The sequence below is a fragment of the Calonectris borealis genome, chromosome 5, assembly GCF_964195595.1.
Source record: "Calonectris borealis chromosome 5, bCalBor7.hap1.2, whole genome shotgun sequence".
Taxonomy (NCBI): Eukaryota; Metazoa; Chordata; class Aves; order Procellariiformes; family Procellariidae; genus Calonectris; species Calonectris borealis.
In genome coordinates, this window is record NC_134316.1 from 12075244 (window position 1) to 12092859 (window position 17616).

The 17616-nt window shown below is 47.4% G+C and overlaps 1 protein-coding gene across 3 annotated transcripts; it reads left to right on the forward strand.

Moving 5' to 3' along the window:
* Nucleotides 1–3993: 3993 nt before the first annotated feature.
* CKB (creatine kinase B) lies at nucleotides 3994–12168 on the forward strand. Of its 3 annotated transcripts, XM_075150993.1 has the most exons (9): nucleotides 3994–4061; nucleotides 5031–5243; nucleotides 5706–5893; nucleotides 6375–6529; nucleotides 7445–7577; nucleotides 8487–8658; nucleotides 10203–10326; nucleotides 11038–11227; nucleotides 11805–12168. In XM_075150993.1, the coding sequence occupies exons 3-9, from the start codon at nucleotides 5716–5718 to the stop codon at nucleotides 11981–11983; spliced, it is 1131 nt and encodes a 376-aa protein (XP_075007094.1). In that variant the 5' UTR covers nucleotides 3994–4061; nucleotides 5031–5243; nucleotides 5706–5715; the 3' UTR covers nucleotides 11984–12168. The 3 variants fall into 3 exon arrangements, with proteins under 3 accessions (XP_075007094.1, XP_075007093.1, XP_075007095.1); XM_075150992.1 differs by lacking the exon at nucleotides 5706–5893; XM_075150994.1 differs by lacking the exon at nucleotides 5031–5243.
* The last annotated feature ends 5448 nt before the right edge of the window (nucleotides 12169–17616 follow it).

Sequence of the window (17616 nt, forward strand, 5' to 3'; positions counted from 1 at the left end):
GCCTGCTCAGGGAAAAAGCAGCTCAGGGCCGGCCAAGCTCTTCGTATGGGTTTCGTAAGGCCATAGGAGAAACCACAATGCGGGCTCAGAAGCAGAGGAATCGTTATCTAAACCCCAAATAGCATGGTACTAACTCCTACTTCTGTCTCGTGTTTAGGATTGAAGTGATGTGGAGAGCCCTGCGTGCTCCGGTGGTACGGGGGATGTAGTCAGGAGGCAAGGAGGAGCAAAGGAGGAGAGTATCGCCTCATCTGCTTGCAACAAGCCCAGGCCACCTGGCATGGGAGGGGTATGGGCATAGCAGAGAGCATATGAATCACCCTGGACGTGCAGGTAATGTTCCCGGCTAAATCAGATAATGCTCTGTACAATGCTGTGTTCACCAGTAACCTGTAATGCACAATAGTGGAGAAAAAGTCATCCTTCCACAATCAAGAACGCAGTAATGGAGAGCCATTTAGATGACAATTTGCAATTTTTTTTAATGAATGTGATTCCATCAAGTATAAGGGAAATTTTGCCCAGTAACTTCAGGGAGAACACATTTTTTGTTATGCTATTGACCTGCCCATATCATAATTGCAGTAGTCTTTGTTATTTAGTTATGAAACTCTCCTCCATCTAATCTAAACATAATGTATGCAGTTTCAGAGATTTCTTAAACTGCAAACTCCTACTCAGCTGTTTTTCTGACTGGCAATCATGGCTCTACTGTGCCTTTATATTTGTACCTACCTTTTTCTTTCTGTCATTTTTAGTGTCATTGGTTATACTTGTCATTGTTTATGTTCTTATGTCCTTTCTTTCCCATGATGAACTGCTGTTGAAATCACTGGGCCTCGCTGTACGCAAGATCAAGACTCTCAGCAACTCCTAGTTTCCACAGGCACTCAGCTCACTGGAAACGATCAGTAATTTTCAACAGACTGCCTAAGCAGTGTGAAAAAATACACCAAGGATAATAACTAGGCAAATATATTTTAAGCAATAAATGTAAATGGGAAGAGAAGTTTCATTTGAGAAGTTAAGCAGATGCAGCTATAAGCAATTTCTTTAATGTACTGATACATGAGTGTTATGTTTAATTTTCAAGTGCTGTTTAGTTGTCAGTTAGGAATTGGAAAAATTCAGTTGTTTGTAGCAAACCACTTTCTCTTGCTATTTCCTAATTTGGAATATTCTTCTAGATTTTCAAGAAGATGTTTATCCCCTAATTCTTCAGGTTCATCTTACGTTCACGTGAGTAATTTCAGAAGACACATTCACTAGCTAACACCCATCTCCTCTTGCAGTTGTACACTGCACAACATTTATAATTAAGCCTCTTAGGAAGTTAGCTGCATGGCCCATGATTAACTTCCCTTAATTCTTCATTGTTGAAGCTCAGTGCAGAGATCTCTGGAGTAATCACCCCACCTTTCCATCCTGAGCTGCAGAATGGCAATGTAGTGTGTAAGTCAGTATGCACTAAGATACCATCCCAGCACAGAAAGTACGTATTGGTGCCTTTATCACAGTCTAACAGGCCATACAGGCTTATCCAAAGAAAGTATTCTCTCAGCAGATGAGCTAGATAAAAGAGTTGATCAGAGACTGTTGACACACTGCACAGCATCTATAATTAAGTCACTAGGGAAGTTGGGATGGGATGCTGTAACAAAGGTAGGATCCAATTTACACACAGCTTTCAGCAAATCTTAAAATGCTGTCTGAATAAAACCCAGTGAGAGTTTTAAGCCACTTCTGACTTACTGCATGCTAGAAATTTGGCAAATAGTGGTGAGGAAAAGGGGGTAGAGGGTGCATTGTTTATTAAACATGTAAATTGGATATATTTTGGTTGTTTTCCGCCCATGACTCTCTTTCCATGTCTTCTTTTCAGACAAAAGTTTTGTGAAGAAGAGGTGTCTGTTTGTGTCAGATGCTATAATGAATGGCACATTGAGAATACTACCAGCTTATAATAACTATAATGACTGGTATTCCCTGTTCTGCAAGGCTGGGAGGGAAAGAGCGTATCCAATGAATAGAAATGGATCCTTGGATTTTGGTTCTTGAGGTGACCTTGACTCCACAAATCTACAGAACAATTATAGTACAGAACAGTTGATTGCTTCTCTGTTTGTGTGGCAACAGATTATGGAATAAGACAGAGGAGCCTTCAGTACCTACCCTGATACGCTTTTTTTGGTGAAGAAAAACACGATAAAAATATGGTGTAATGTCAGAAAATGCTCTTAGTTTTATTTCTGTTGTTATAAATTAAAAATAATAACTAAGTGTTTTACATCAAAAAAATTCACAATCAGAACTGTGTGTGACTTTGACAAAAAGATTTAAAAAAAGATAAAAAAATAATAGTGTTGCAACTGAGGTCATCCAGCAATATTACGTTTATTTTGAGAACTTTGGGTAAGATTTGACACTTACATTCATTTAATACTTTAATAGTGATGGCATTATTTGCAACTTACACTATTGTGAAGCATGAGCAATGTGTGAAACTAGGAAAATGTAGGGGAAGATTTTGTGAGGTTAAAAAGGCAGAGGAGACCTAGAGAGAGGATTTGTTCTTTGATCCGAGAGATAAGAGACCAGACTTGCACAGATGCCAAGCCCTTGGCTTCTACTGGAGATCTGTGTACTCAGCATCTCAGTCTATCAGACCTGGAATAACTCGGAAATCTGGATGGCAGCCAAACACAACGCATTTTTATTTGAAGCAGTCTATGCTTTTTATTTTGTAAGGATTTCCTCTGTATTATTTTTTTTAAATCCTAAGCAGTTTTGTAAATTGCACACACTTCTCGTCGTCAGGGTGAGGGTACTGGTTGTGGTGCTGAAAGAATTGTGGTGGGGGAAGAGTTTTAGCTGATGTCTCCTGACATTCACAACTCGTGTCAAAGACAGCAACTCTGCGACTCAGATCCACATTCACGTGGATAAGTACACTCTCTGTTTGGACAGGAGGATAAACGTGGGTTCTGTTGTGAGAAATACACGTCAGAGAGAGATAAAGAAACTACTATCTAAAGGTGAAAGCCACATCAAGATAGTCATTCACGTTAATATATTTATTTCTGCAAACAATGGGATTCTCAGCTGCATCTTAGCTTTGTCTAAGCAGTAAACCCTACATTCATTCCTACAAAGAGACCAGTGGAAGTCAATATTTTAATGAATTTCGGGTGAGCTTTAGATGGGTCAAATCCCAGCCTTCCTGCTTCTGTCTTCAGTGGGAAATCAGCCACTCTCCAATAAAACTTAAAATTTTTTTTTTTTTTGGCACATGACAAGAGCAGGAGACTCACTGTGCTTTACACAACCACCCTACTTCCTTGCAAATTACACTGCAAATCGAGCCCACGGCTTCGCAGGTGCTGGAGGCGAGGCACAGGGTGAGCGGCAGCTCCTTCCTCTGTGGAATGAGGCCGCTGCTCTCGGGTGCCTGGCGCTGAGCGCCAGATCCACGGCCATGTCAGTGCCTTCTGCCAAGCCAACTCGGGGGCAGTTAATCACTCATGCGACTCAGGGCGTGCCAGTCCTGACACTACCAAGCCCTTGTTTTTAGGATGGCAGGTTATTACACCCGTTATTGAATCCTCAACCAAGGTGTGAAGCCTCAGCGGCCACAGGCCGCATGGCTGTCTTGGTGTGCAACGGCACCGCCACCTGCGGACAACCCTTGGCTGATGGAACAGAGATGGATTTCCACAAGCATGTACGAAGCCAACAAGGCCGCCGTCGCCTCTCCGCTGCGGGGAGCCGCCCCGGCGGAGTCCCGCCGCGCCGCGCCCCCCACCCCCAACGCCCCAACCCCCCAGCCTCCCAAGGCCAAGCAAAATGGCGGCAAGCTGAGCCCGGCCAGCGACAGGGCGCTCGCCCCGCCCTCCCGCGCCTGGCCCAATGGAATGAATGGGCTATAAATAGCGGCCAATGGGGCGGTGGGTCGCGCTCTATATAAAAGAGGCGCGGCGACGGTGCTGAGGCTCCACTCCGGCTAGGGCAGCAGCAGGCGCTGAGCGGGCGCGGAGGTCCTTGGATTGGCTGCGGAGCCCTCGGTAAGTCCCGGGGCAGCCGAGCCGTCCTGCAGCTTTGAAATAAGATTCGAAATAAGATTTTTTTTTTTTTTTTTTTTTTTTTTTTTTCCTTCCCACTGTGTGGGATGGAGCCGGTCCGGCTGAGGGGGGGGAGCGGGGCTGCGGGTGCGGCGGGGGGCAGCGCGGGGCAGGGGCGCCCGCCGTGCAGCCGGGGCGGGGGACGTGGCGCGGAGCTCCAGCGGGGCGCGGCGCAGGTGCTTACCGGGCTTGCCCCCAGCTGGAGCGGGCCCCGCTCTAAAACCAGATTAACCCGGTATTTAGCAGGGTAGTTACATATGCTCGCCCCAGCCAGGTCCCCCGAGGGAACCGTCTGTTGTATAATGGCTTGTTGGATGCTTCCCACCCCTCCGCTCCCAAGTTGGGGAGCAGCCGGGGCTCCGCGGGCGCGGAGGGTGCCGGGCGCTATCGCTCCTCGGGTCGGGGCGCTCGGGTCCCCCCCGCCCGGCAGCGGCGGGAAGAAGCGCGACCGCCCACCGAGGGCATCGCCGTGCCGCCCCGCTCACCTGCCGCCCGGCCCGGGGTCGCGGCGGGGCCGACTCCCCCCCCCCCCAGCCCCGCGGCGGCCCGGACGCTCCCCCCGCCCCAGAGCCGCCGGCCGGGTCTGCCCGGCGCTGCCACGGCCGCTCAGCGCGACCTTGGGCGCGTCCCTTCACCCGGGTCCCTTCAGCCGGGCGGTGCCCCGGAGGAGCGGGGAGAGCCCCTGCCCTTGCGGCTGGGATGTTTAAGGACGGGGCAAGGCTGGTGGAGGTGAAGAACTTTTTTCTTTCCTCCTTCCTGGCTCTCATAGAAGGTGTTGTAGCAACAAAGGTGTGAAAGGCACGGGTGGAACAGCAGCCAAGGTGACCTTGCCTGGGTGCCTGGCTTCCCACCCCAGGCGGTTTGGAGGCCTGCCAAGCCCCCAGTGATAGGCTTCCCCTCTTTCTCCCCTAGTGACTGCGGTAGGGTCAGACATGCCCTTCTCAAACAGCCACAACCTCCTGAAGATGAAGCACTCTGCTGCTGATGAGTTCCCTGACCTGAGCATTCACAACAATCACATGGCCAAGGTGCTGACCCCGGACCTGTACAAGAAGTTGAGGGATAAACAGACTTCCAGTGGATTTACGCTGGATGATGTCATCCAGACTGGGGTTGACAACCCAGGTAACGGCCGGGGACCGTTAGATCTGCATAACGATCTGTTCTCCCTCCTTACTGGAAGTGCTTCTTGACAATGGCACCCAAAACTCTTGAGCTGCTGAGAGGCAAATCTTGTAAAGCATTGAGAGACAGCACTAAATGCATGGCTGTGTTAAAAGAGGCCTTGTTGTATCAAGCCACGTTCCTTGCTGTGATCTGACATATCAATTCCCAGACACTTCAATTATGTAACTGCTCTGCTAAATACTTTCAATCAAACAAAAAAAAAAAACCCCACACCAAACCAAATGCATTCTAATTTTAACACAACCGGGGGAAAAAACCCAACCCTGGCGTTACGTGGGCTTACCTGGCTGTTCTGGTCTATTCCTAAACTGGTTATGTGATGTTCTCTAGCACTTCTATGAAAAAAGGGGGAGCAGATGTGTTTACATGTTAACATTACAGTATTTATTTTTACTCTAGCAATATCAAAATGGCCCAACTAAATAATCAGAGACTGCCTCCTGATGAGGAGTACCCGGACCTGAGCACCCACAACAACCACATGGCCAAAGTTCTAACCCTGGATTTATACAAGAAACTGAGAGACAGAGTCACACCCAGTGGCTTCACCCTGGATGATGTCATTCAGACTGGGGTTGATAATCCTGGTAAAATGCATTGGGAATATTCTGTGTGAGCCAGCTGAAGTAACTGGTGCTTTTGAATATGGTGACTTAAAACTAATCTTGTGGAGGTGGTATTTATGAGCAGACTACAGAAATGCAGCTCTGTCTGTAGCAGAAGGAACAAAAAGCACAGTATGCTTGCTTACAGCAGGGCATGATTGTTTAGACATAAAGTTCTATCTGGTGGTCTGAATTAGCTAGTGAAATTGGATGTGCTGTGCAAATTTGTCCTAAACCAAGCTTGATAAATGAGCGTGGTGTAATGGCCACAGTTATAGGTTTCCATAGCACTGCATTTGACTGGATTAAGTGTAAAATGTAGGGTCTTTCCAAAAGTTTTTGTGTAAGAATGCATTTCTAAGTGACTAGACCTACCACTAAAGAACTTGCCTGGTTAGTGCTGTGCTGGAATACAGCCAAACATCACCCAAACTTAGTTCTTCTGACTTTATTATCACTCCAGGCCATCCCTTCATAATGACAGTAGGATGCGTAGCTGGTGATGAAGAATCCTATGATGTGTTTAAGGAACTCTTTGATCCAGTTATTGAAGACAGGCATGGTGGCTACAAACCAACTGATGAGCATAAGACTGACCTGAACGCTGATAACCTGCAGGTATAAACTTCTGATCAATTACTAATGCCTACTGGTCTGAGTACCAGTTGTTGGCAGCAGCCTAAACTGATTGCTCAGGCTCTGCCTGCTCACTTTCACCCAGCACAGACCCACAGGCTGTCTGTCCAGTGCAGTCAGACTCAAGAGCTTGCTGCTGTAGGCTGTCAGTGGCTGGGTAGAACCAGGCAGCTGGTATGCAGCAGGGGCTTGCTTCGTGTGCTGCTGCAACACAGGACATGCCAAACATGTTCATGTATTTCCACGAACTGTGGGCTGTAGTAGTCAAGCTAAACAACACTGTCCTAGGAGTCAAGGACTGTCATAAAACTTAACACTTTCTACTATCTGATCTTGGGTCTTAAGTATCGCCTGGTAGTCTCATACTATAGAATAGATGTTGTTATGGCTATGAGTAAGGATTTCTGCCCATGTTATGGATTTCAAATGTTACTGTAGACTCTAAGAATTCCTAATGTCATGTTGATTGGCTAGCCATAGGTCATCTTGAGAATAAATTAAGATACTTTGGATGACAGTAGTGAATAATTCTCGTTTGCAAGAGTAAACACCTACCTAAAGAACAAGGATTTGCCTCATATTGATACCTCTAGACTGCAGATCTGAAGGGGTAACAGAAGCCCTGTAGTCTGAAATGGACATAAAACTGATGGTCTGATAGTATCCCTATCTTCTAGCACTACTTAGTAGCTGTAGCCTTAGCCTCAAAACACGGTTGTGTTACACAATACTTGAGCTAATGCTGAAGAAGATAGTCCTGAAGCAAGACACTGGCTTACAGGCCGGGTAGTCAATATCTCAAGTATAAGGTGCATGCTTAAATGCATGGGAGCTACATATATTTAGGGTAGGTATCTTGGCAACAGGGCTGTACTCACTGATTTCCTAATCTTGTAGGGAGGTGATGACCTGGATCCCAATTACGTGCTAAGTTCCCGTGTCAGAACTGGTAGAAGCATCCGTGGATTCTGTCTTCCCCCGCACTGTAGTCGAGGAGAGAGGCGGGCTATCGAAAAGCTCTCTGTTGAAGGTAAAGTGAGAACTGGGTGCATTGGGGAAACTACTTACGTCTTTTGCGCAAGAGGTGTTCTTTGCAGTTTGAAAATGGAGGCAGTTGGCAAAAGCAGCGTCCCTCAAGACTTAGCCTGAACATGGAGCCTTCCCTGAAAAAGGCTCATTACGTTACAGCTGCATCAGCATTGCAGTTTGTAGCTGACAGCAAGAGCACGTTAGAGGGAAGTCAGACTGCATTAAGTTGACCTTTGCTGATCTTGAAAGCTTCTTTCTGTGTGTGTGGGGAAAGAGGTTGGTTCATCATGGCTCAAACCTGAAATCTAACAGGTATGTAGCAACTTCAGGGCTTGAGTCATAGTTGCAGTATTTTGTGGCTGCTTTTAATTGCCCTTCATTAATGTTGAGCTTGCTTAGAGGTGTAGTCTTCCTCCAAATGTGCAGTTGACTAGAGTAAGCCCTAGTTTTCAGTGGAACTCCTCAGCTGCAGGTTTTTTCTGTTGCCTCCCAACTCCATTAAGTGAGAGGAAGGGATACACTCAAGGTGCAATTCTGGAGACTGAGAGTGTAGTTGTTCCAAAACCTCTCAAGGGCAGGGTAACAGTCCTTGACTAGAATAATACTGTTTGTTATATTCATGACCTTGATTCTCCTTGGAAGAAACCACTCCACTTCTACAGTTAAGCAGCAGTAATGATTCTATACTGCATGTAAGGGAACAAAGGCTACTTGTAAAGCCTGGAGGGTGCAGACAAATCATCTGATACTGCCTTAAGTTCTGTAATGCTGCAAAAGCATTGCCATTGCAGATGAAAGCAAGGGAGGAACCCCAGCAGATCAGACATTGCCATACTTTGTGTGTGGTCTGTAAAGTGCTGGGAATGTCTAGCATCTTTGGTCCCATCCTAAAAGTGACTCTGTCTTCCAGCTCTGGGTAGTCTGGAAGGTGATCTCAAGGGGAAGTACTATGCTCTGAGGAACATGACTGATGCAGAGCAACAGCAGCTGATTGATGATCACTTCTTGTTTGACAAGCCAGTTTCTCCTCTTCTGTTGGCATCTGGGATGGCACGAGATTGGCCTGATGCCAGGGGTATCTGGTGAGTATGCCTGGAAGGGAGGAGTCGTACAAAGTCCCTGCAAAAAAAATCTTGCAGTTTTGGTTGTGGCTTGTACTGCTGGGCAAAATGGCAGCTTCTGAACTCATATTACTGAATCTAATAAGAAACTTGTGTGATCTTCTCTGGGGAAGTTGCATCTAAACCAGCAGAATTTGGACAAGTGTTACCATGCACCACATTGGGCTGTAGGAACAAGCCAGCTTGGCTAGCCTGTAACCAGAGCCTACCCATCCAGGTTAGTGAAGCACCAGACAGCTGCAGCAGCTCATGAAAGTAGATCACTTCTAAAGGAGTAGATGTGCCACTACATTCAGCTCTTGTCCCAGGAGCTTAGAGTAACTTGTGGTACCAAACCATAGTGTTGGCTTAGCTCAGACTTGATACTGGATGCATAGTTGCTCCCTTGTAGTCTCATCGCTTCTGCTTGCAGAAACTCACTGATGCTGGACTAGTGTGGCTTTACCTGTACTAGTGATAAGATTTCCGCCCTTGCCTCCAGAGACTCAGTGACATGAGTTGACTGATGCAGAGGTGTGGAATGGAAGGATTCTGCTTGTCAGATGTAGGTCACCTACATAAAACTCTGCATCGCGGGAGCTTCTGCAGCATAATTAACTTGCTCCCTTGTAAGCCAAGGGCTAGGTTTTTATCAACTGGAATACTCCAGTCTTATTACTGTAGCTGCTTCAGTACAATCCAGAGGAAGCATGCTTTGTTTCTGTAGGTCACCTTTAAGATTGCGTCATCTACCTGCAGATTGCCAGCACTAGATAGTGCTGTCATCTGAGCATGACTAATCTACAAGCTTGAAGTGTAAAGTCTCAGTCTTGTCTGCATAAATAACTTTCCTCAGGTACTAGTTAATTTTTGATCCTAATCAAGCTGAGAAATTATCAACATGATAAATATTGACGATAGTACTTGCTGCCAGCTGCAAGCTAGAACAAGAGGGGCCCATTGGTGTTCAGAGGCTTTTATACCATCTCTGAAGAGCCCCGATCTAAAATTAATAGTGAAAACTTGACTTAGTTCTCTGATAAGGTACAAAGTGGAGTTTAACAGAATCTGACAAAATTCTGATAGAAAGCTTTGTTAGACATTGTCAGCATCGTCATTATGAACATCGCTGTACAGGGCTGCCTCAAAGTTTGTACTCATCACCCTTCTGCAAACTGCTGAACAGATGAAATCTCTTAAATTTGTAAACTCAAGCCACAAGTGAGCTAGGGGGATGATTTTAGGATTTGATACTGTAAGACTGGCTAATGTCATGTTATTACTCATTCTGACCTGTTTAGATATAGGCCAATTCAAACTACCTCTTGAAAAGAGCAGGGTAAAACCGACTAGCTTAACTTTGTTAGGTCCTGCATGGACAAAAGAAGTAAGATTAATTTCTTTGAAGAAGCAACTAAGTGAGCCTCTTGAAATAAAAGCTACAATGATGAGTAATTTGGTGCTATTACAGTTATCTTGAAAACGTCAGGTGGGACAGACAACAAGTTGTTTGCCTTGTCTTCTAGGCACAATGATAACAAGACCTTCCTTGTTTGGATCAATGAGGAGGATCACCTTAGAGTTATTTCCATGCAAAAAGGTGGCAACATGAAGGAAGTATTTACCCGCTTCTGTACTGGGCTAACACAGGTAAATCAACATTGCCTGAGCTGTGGCTTCAAATGGTACATGTTTCTCTGGTTAGAGCCGAGAATGCAAACTCTTTCAAGCCCTCTCCCGAGTCCTGCATGGTGCTTCATAGCTTGGGTCTCTGGGAACACCCTGATCAGGTCCAGAGTTGTGAGGGCTCTGAAATGCCTATATTGGCAAAGCATTGTGGCTATGAAATCTAGAATATGTCCTCTGATGTGGCACCCTTATCCAAGTTTCTAAACTGTACTTAAAGGATTTCTACATGGTTCTATAAATCAAACATTGAGACACCCTGGATGGGAGGAGAAATGTGGTTGAATGTGAATGGGCAAAGCTGGACTGAAGTTTCTAGGCTGAATGCTTTTCTCAGCTTCTAGTCTTGATATGAACTTGAGCCGTACCAACCCCTTCCCTAATCCTAACAGACATGCCAGCTTGACATGTACTAAGTCAAGCTTCCCAAGAGATAGTGACTTCAGATTTCGTAGTGTAGTGTGTCTTACTGCTAGGAGCAAGATTAAGACCTTAAAAGCCCCTTGTTGGTGACCCTTTTTTCCAAATGGAGGGGGCTTATGTGTCTGACTTAAATAGCTGTTCAAACTGTTGTGACTGTTGCTACGTAACTGAAGCTGTAAATGAGCACTAATGGATGACCTACATCTTTCAGGCAGAGAACAATCTCTAAACATCCACTCTTTCTATTTATAGATAGAAACTCTCTTCAAGTCCAAAAACTATGAATTCATGTGGAATCCACACTTGGGCTACATCCTGACCTGCCCATCCAACCTTGGAACGGGACTCCGTGCTGGTGTGCACATTAAGCTACCAAACCTTGGGAAACATGAGAAGTTTGGAGAAGTCCTTAAGAGGCTTCGGCTGCAGAAACGAGGCACAGGTGAGAGGTGGTGACACAGTGATGTCCTAGTCAGGCTGCCCTAAGACACCAGCAAAAGCCTGGCTACAGCCAGAGCCATGTCTTGGTTCAGACTGGCAGTGTCTGTCAGACCATCCAAAAGGGTAAGCACGTGGAGAGAACCAAGCCTTAAAATCATAGCTTGAGGGGGTGCGGGTGCCAGTGCTCTGCTTATACCTTGCTGTATCTGGCTATCTAGGTATGTCCTATCTGGTATTCTGAGCACCAGATCAGGTGGACCTGATGGCAGCTGTTGGTGGTGTAAGAAGGGATGGGAATCCTGATTTAACTTCTGGCTAGGAAATGGCTACAGTAGGTGCTTCTGACCACAGGTTAGATTGCTCTTGGGTTACAAGAATAAAGAGCTGGCCTAACGGCATGCTCCGTGGCTCATGTTGGCGGTCACATGCAGCTTTATCTCTCTGCATGTAGGAGGAGGCAGCAGTGGCAACTTGTAGAGAGTTTTCTTGCTCTGTTCCCACCTCAAGCTAGTGAGAGAAGAAAGGTAGACTTACCTCTGCTAGCAGTGATAGTGTACTAACTAAATCTCTTGCTCTAGGTGGTGTGGACACAGCTGCTGTCGGAGGGGTGTTTGATGTCTCCAATGCTGATCGTCTTGGCTTCTCTGAGGTGGAGCTGGTGCAGATGGTGGTGGATGGTGTGAAGCTGCTCATTGAAATGGAAAAACGCCTTGAAAAAGGCCAGTCCATTGATGACCTCATACCAGCTCAGAAATAAAGCACTTTATTCTCATGCTTCCTAAGTTATTGGATGAATAATAAAATGTTACTCCAATTCAAACCCCTGGGGTCAGAGCCCACTTAGTTACACTGTAGAGAAGTCTTCCATCCATCTGTGTTAGAGTTTATTTTTTGATGGTTGAGATGTTGCTGAAAACAAAATAAACTATTGTTTTGGCCTGACATGTCTTAGATGTGTTAACTGAATGTCTGTGAGATTTAAGCGACTTGGTTTTCTTAGTTATGCTGGAGGGGCTGGTTTTGTGTGCTAGCACATCTTCCCGTCTGTGCTGCTGCAGTCTATTCAAGTTGAAGTGTGGCTAAAGCATTATCAGAAGTGAACCTTTAACTTGATTGTTGTAGTTGCTGTAAACTTGAGAACTAGTGTTAAACATGAGTCACTGCAAACATGCCCTACCTCCAAGCTTTGACTTGTGCATCTGCTCATGGCAACTGTAAACTGTCATTATCCTGACTACAGCAAGCCAGGCTGACTCCTGTGAGGGAGAGGAGGCAGATCTGGGTACAAAGGGGCTACTGTTCTCAGACAGGTCCTCCTGGGGCTGCAGGGCAATGCTCTGAGGTCAGACTTCAGCCCATAATACTGACACTAAGCTAGTTTGCTGGGAGAAGATCACGTCTTCAGTCTCTAGAGATGTGCAGACAGTTGGTGTAAACAACTAATTGCTCTTTTGGGGGTAAGGAGTGAGGTGAAACTCAGACTAAACCCGTGCTTCTCTCTAAATGGTTTCAGCTCGGCCAGGGAAGAGATGGGGGCTGTAAGCTGCCAGTTACAGGAAAGTATCAGATAACTGTAGTTTTCTTCTGTTGACCTATGCACCAGTTGTCCCATGAACCTAAAACCAAGCAGTACAGTCAATTAAAACATGCTAAATAGTTGGGTTTTTTTCCAAACTGGGTCTGACTTGCAAACTCATGCTGTTCTCTGGGTGTGAGCTTACAGTGTTTTATCAAGTAGGTCTGTTCTCCAGAATGGCTGTAGTCAGCGTATGTGTGTGCTTACTGTGTGGAAGCGTCCCATTATTAACCTACAGGAACAATATTTTCCAGAAGTATTGATAGCTAGGAGCATCGGACCCTTAGTAACATCAGCTTTTGCAGCTCGTGCAACCTGGGAAGCAGATAGCACCTGCTCAACAGCTCTACCCACTGCTAAAACCTGGCTTTTATAGAGGGAGCGTGATGAAAGGTTGATACATAGCTTCACAGTGTGCAGCTTTATATAGGCTCGCGTAGATAAGCTTTCTTTTGTAGAGGCTGTGATATTTCTAAGGCTGTGATTGCAGGCTGTCACTTAGCTGAAGTGATGACTCCGGTTGGGGTAAGCTAATTAAATTTTGTTGAGGGAAAGGCTGAGTGAACATCTCAGATGAGATTTTTTTTTTTTTAATACAGCTTTCTACGTGATTCAAATTTAACTGGGTGGAGGAGAGGAGATCACATGTAAGAGTTTTGTTCTGTGCTGGGTGATGTTCCTGTATTTGAGTTAATCAGCACAGGGATTTTTCTGTACAAGGCTTGTGAGAGCAGGGAAGGGAAAATGGTGCAAGAGGCAACTGGTTGGTTCTGTATATTCTTTAGATCCCCCTTGCTGTGCTTCGTGTCACTGTTCACAGACGCTTGGCAAATAGCTGGTGCTGCACCTTGTAATCAGAGTGTGTTCATTTAGTGGTGCCTCTCCTCAACACGGCATCATTACTGCGCTCACAGCAATTATCTAATGGAAGGAGGTGCCTGAAAACGTGCCTATTTTTTTTTAGCTATATCAGCTGGAGTAATAAAAACATCTCTCTCCCCATGCATCTTGTTTCTCCTACATCCGTGGCCCACTGGAGCTGCTACATATCTCTGTCTCATTTTAGCCCCTGGGTCCCCTCAGTCTGAGGGAGGACCTGTAGCTGGCTAAAAATTATGGTCAAAGCAGCAAGCTAGTCTTCAATGCTTGCATCCAAATAGAAAATATTTCTTTTTAATTGGTTTTCTTTCCCACCCACCACAATTGCTGTGTCCCTCCTGTTGCTGCCGTGAGGAATTACACGACCGTGCTTTTGTTTCAGCTTGTACAAAGCAATTGAAAATATTCCAGAGAACAAACCTGTCATGGCAAAAGGCTGGACTCGGCGACCTACCCCAGCTGGGACTCGCTAAAAACCTGGGACAGAGAGAGAAATTAAACCTCCCACCCCCTTGCCTTAAAAGCTTCGGTTTGATTCTCAGCATTACTCACCGTCGTGCCCTGGGTGCTGCTGTGGGTCGCAGATACTGCGGCCGTACGAAGTAGGTCATACGGACTGGCCGCTCGCTCCTGCCTCGGGCACCTGAAATTGTGCTGGGCGATGGCAAGCTGCCACGTGTCGGGGGTGCCTCGGCCTTAGACCGAGGGGAGGAGAGGGAGGTCATCAGTCGCTGCTGTGCTTTACACAGGGGAACTGCAATCAGCCGTGCTGGCGGAGCCGCCCCTGTCACGTCGCTTTTGGGAAGGACGCGGGAGCTGGCGCAGCCGGCAGGGCCCTCTGGATGGGTGAGCTCATGCCCTGCATCACACCCAGCGGTGATGGTGTCATTCCTCACCAAGCCTGGAGCTGTGCACGGGCTCCTCCGTTGGCTGAAAAAGTGCTGACGATGTGTGGGTGCGGGCTGGGGGAGGAGAGGGGCCGGGAAGCCCTTCGGGGCGTGCAGGCACGTGCTGCACCTCTGGGCTTTCCCGTGAAGTCTGAACTGAACTTCTCTCCCTTGCAGATTCGGGAGCAGCAACCGTTGCTGCCGTCCCGCTGCCGGGGAGAGCAGCTGAGCTCTGCCGGCTGTAACGCGGGCCGCGTGTCGTCCTCTTCGCTGCCTTCGCACGCCCTGCGCCCGCAGGCTGCCGTGTTGTCCCTCGGCTGCCGCCTCGCCACTCGAAACATGCACCGTTTCTGTAATGTTTTCAAGGGGAATTTCTTTTTGTCATTGTCTTTTTCTTCTGAACGCTTCTGCTTTCCCCAGGGGAGCAGCTGCCCAGCCCTGGCCTGCGTGCGATGCCCGTGCAGGGCAAGGCCTGCGCCCGCAGCAGTCAGCCAGCCCAGTCCCCTTCCCTCTCGGCACGCGTGGCACAGGCAGCACGTTGCCTGCTGGGACCCCAGGGTCCTTATTCAAGAAATTAAGCTGCTTGGGAAACCATTTACCTCTCACATTACACTTACTGGCAGTAGACTACCCATAAATGCTCCTTATTCCACTTTCGTGTTATCTACTGGAAAATTATTCACGGTCTTTCACCCGCTTGTGGACTAAGCCACACGGAGGATGGTGGTAAGCTCAGCATTACGGCATCGACCCTGGGCACCCTGCCACGCCGTGGGGAGCTCCCAGGCCTGAGTGAAGTGGTCAAGCTCCCCGCACACTCCCTTGTGCCCCCAGCCAAGCGAGGGGACAGGACGGCTGCTGCAGGAGGAGGTCCGGGTGCTCCAGGGAGGCTCCTGCTTCCTGGGACGAGGTGGCCGAACCGTGTGACTCCTCACTCGCAAAAACAAAGTATGGAGCAAAGTGGTTTCATCTGCTGGATGCCCGGCAAGAGCCCTGCCCGGGGTGCAGGAGGCTGCTGCTCGAGTCCTGCCCTCCGCTGGGGATCCTCGCTCAGCTTCGCTCGGCTCGGCTCGGCTCAGCCCCAACCACAGCCGAGGCCAGGGCAATGCTTTCCCTTGGCTTTCTGTTTTGCCCAGCGTCATTAATCCATCACTAGGCCAAGAAGAAAAAGGAAGGTGCTACTGTCTAATGTCTCCAGCACCCATCTGGGAGGGAGCAGGTTTAGGCTCCAGCCTGTCCTCAGATGAGCGTTACCATATTTTACGCAACGTGGAATAGCTTGAGCACTTTGAGTGATCTTTTTTTTTTGCTCCACCCACCCACCCACACACAAAAAATGTGGTAGCGTGGTGGGCAGGGCAGTCTTCTGGGAATGGAGACGGCATCACAGCCTTTTCATCTCCTGTTTGCTTTTCTTTTTCCCCTGGGGAAGCAGCAGGCCAGCAGGCTCCTTTTTGGCTGCTCCGTGTTCCTCTGGCTAGTCTGCCTTCCCACCTTTCCTAAAAAATCACAGTTACAAAGCTGGAAATAGCCTGGGTGACCATTTGCTCCATCAGTAGGACAGGGCACGTCTCCACCACCCTGGGGCTTCGTTGGGTTTATTTGTCCCCAGTGAAGGGGAAGCCAGACCCAGTGCTGGAGGAGGACACCCCATAGCCTAAGATGTTGAGATGAGAGGCTAATCAGAACCAGGTCTCTTGTATCGCTTGACCCTCTTCCCTTGTCTTTGACACGTTAGGATTTATTTTCTTATACAGAAATTATGCTTTGGCAAGCTCCCGCCCAGCTCCATGTCGAGGCCCAGCCCGCTTGCTCTGGGTTCCTGGCCCCACAGCACCTCTGCCTCACCGGCTGCGAGCCGCCGGCCGCCGCACGGGAAAACCAGCTGGCGAGGTTGGTTTGGGCTTGGGCTGCAGAGGTGTTTGTACGTGGAGATGCTGGGTTTCCCCCGCTTTTTGAAAGGCCGTCTTTTTTTTATTCAAACGCTGCATAGAGCCAGGTTGAGTGCATCAGGTGAGAAGCCGTATCTACTGCACCCACAGTGTGGGTCTAGTAATTAAATTGGCAGCGTGGGCTCAGGCTGGAATCGACAATTAATGGGGAAAATCTGCATTACCAGACAGGGTAAAAATAAACAGAAATGCATCCAAACCTACCAAAGATTTTTGTTTTCCTCCTCCAGCCAGTGAGTAAGACTATGAGAAACCATATATATATGTGTATATTTTTATATATACATATATATGTATATTTTAATATATGTGTGTGTATATATATGAATATAAACTTTCAAAGGGCAAAATGTCTCATACTTAACACCCGGGAAAATGGCTAGAAAGGGCAACACTCAGAAAAATGTGACCATTGAGGTTTTTATTGAATGTCAAAAGCTTCAGCTAAAAATATAGAATGGGCAGCCCCAAGCTTTCTATGATGCAATTTCAGAAAAAACCAGAACTGAAGATTAATTTGACAGATACAGATGCAAGCCCCAGATCTTTGTAAAGAGCTCAGCTTCTCACTGTGTTTAGTGCAGGTGCGTGCGAGGTTCGGCCATCGGCTGCAGTCTGATTGCTCTTTCCACATCCATTATTGATGACTGGAGAGTAAAACTGAGAATAACCTGTGCTGAGGAGACCTTGAAAGTATCAGCTTATATTTTTGCAGTGACTTATTGTGATGGTGTTTGATGGTAGTATTTGAGCAGAGCAAAACTTTCCTGGATTACTCAGGAATAAGTGAGACTGGAAAATAAGTGAATTAACTCAACTGAAACCCCATGTTCTTTAGCCTGGTCCGGCAGAGCGGTTAGCACATACACTGAGGACAGTTTTGTTGGGATGTAAATAGTGGCTGGTTGCAGTTCAAACACTGCCGCGTGTTCAAAGCGCAGGGAAACCAGAGGGAAAACCGACGGCAGGTTCAGCACTGGCGCCAGCCCTGCCCACGGGAGCCGATGGAGGTTGTGCGGCACAGAGGGGATTTCTCCCACTTCGCTGGTCCAGCTGGCCTGGGACAAAGCTGGAGGCGACCACAGCAGCGAGAGGC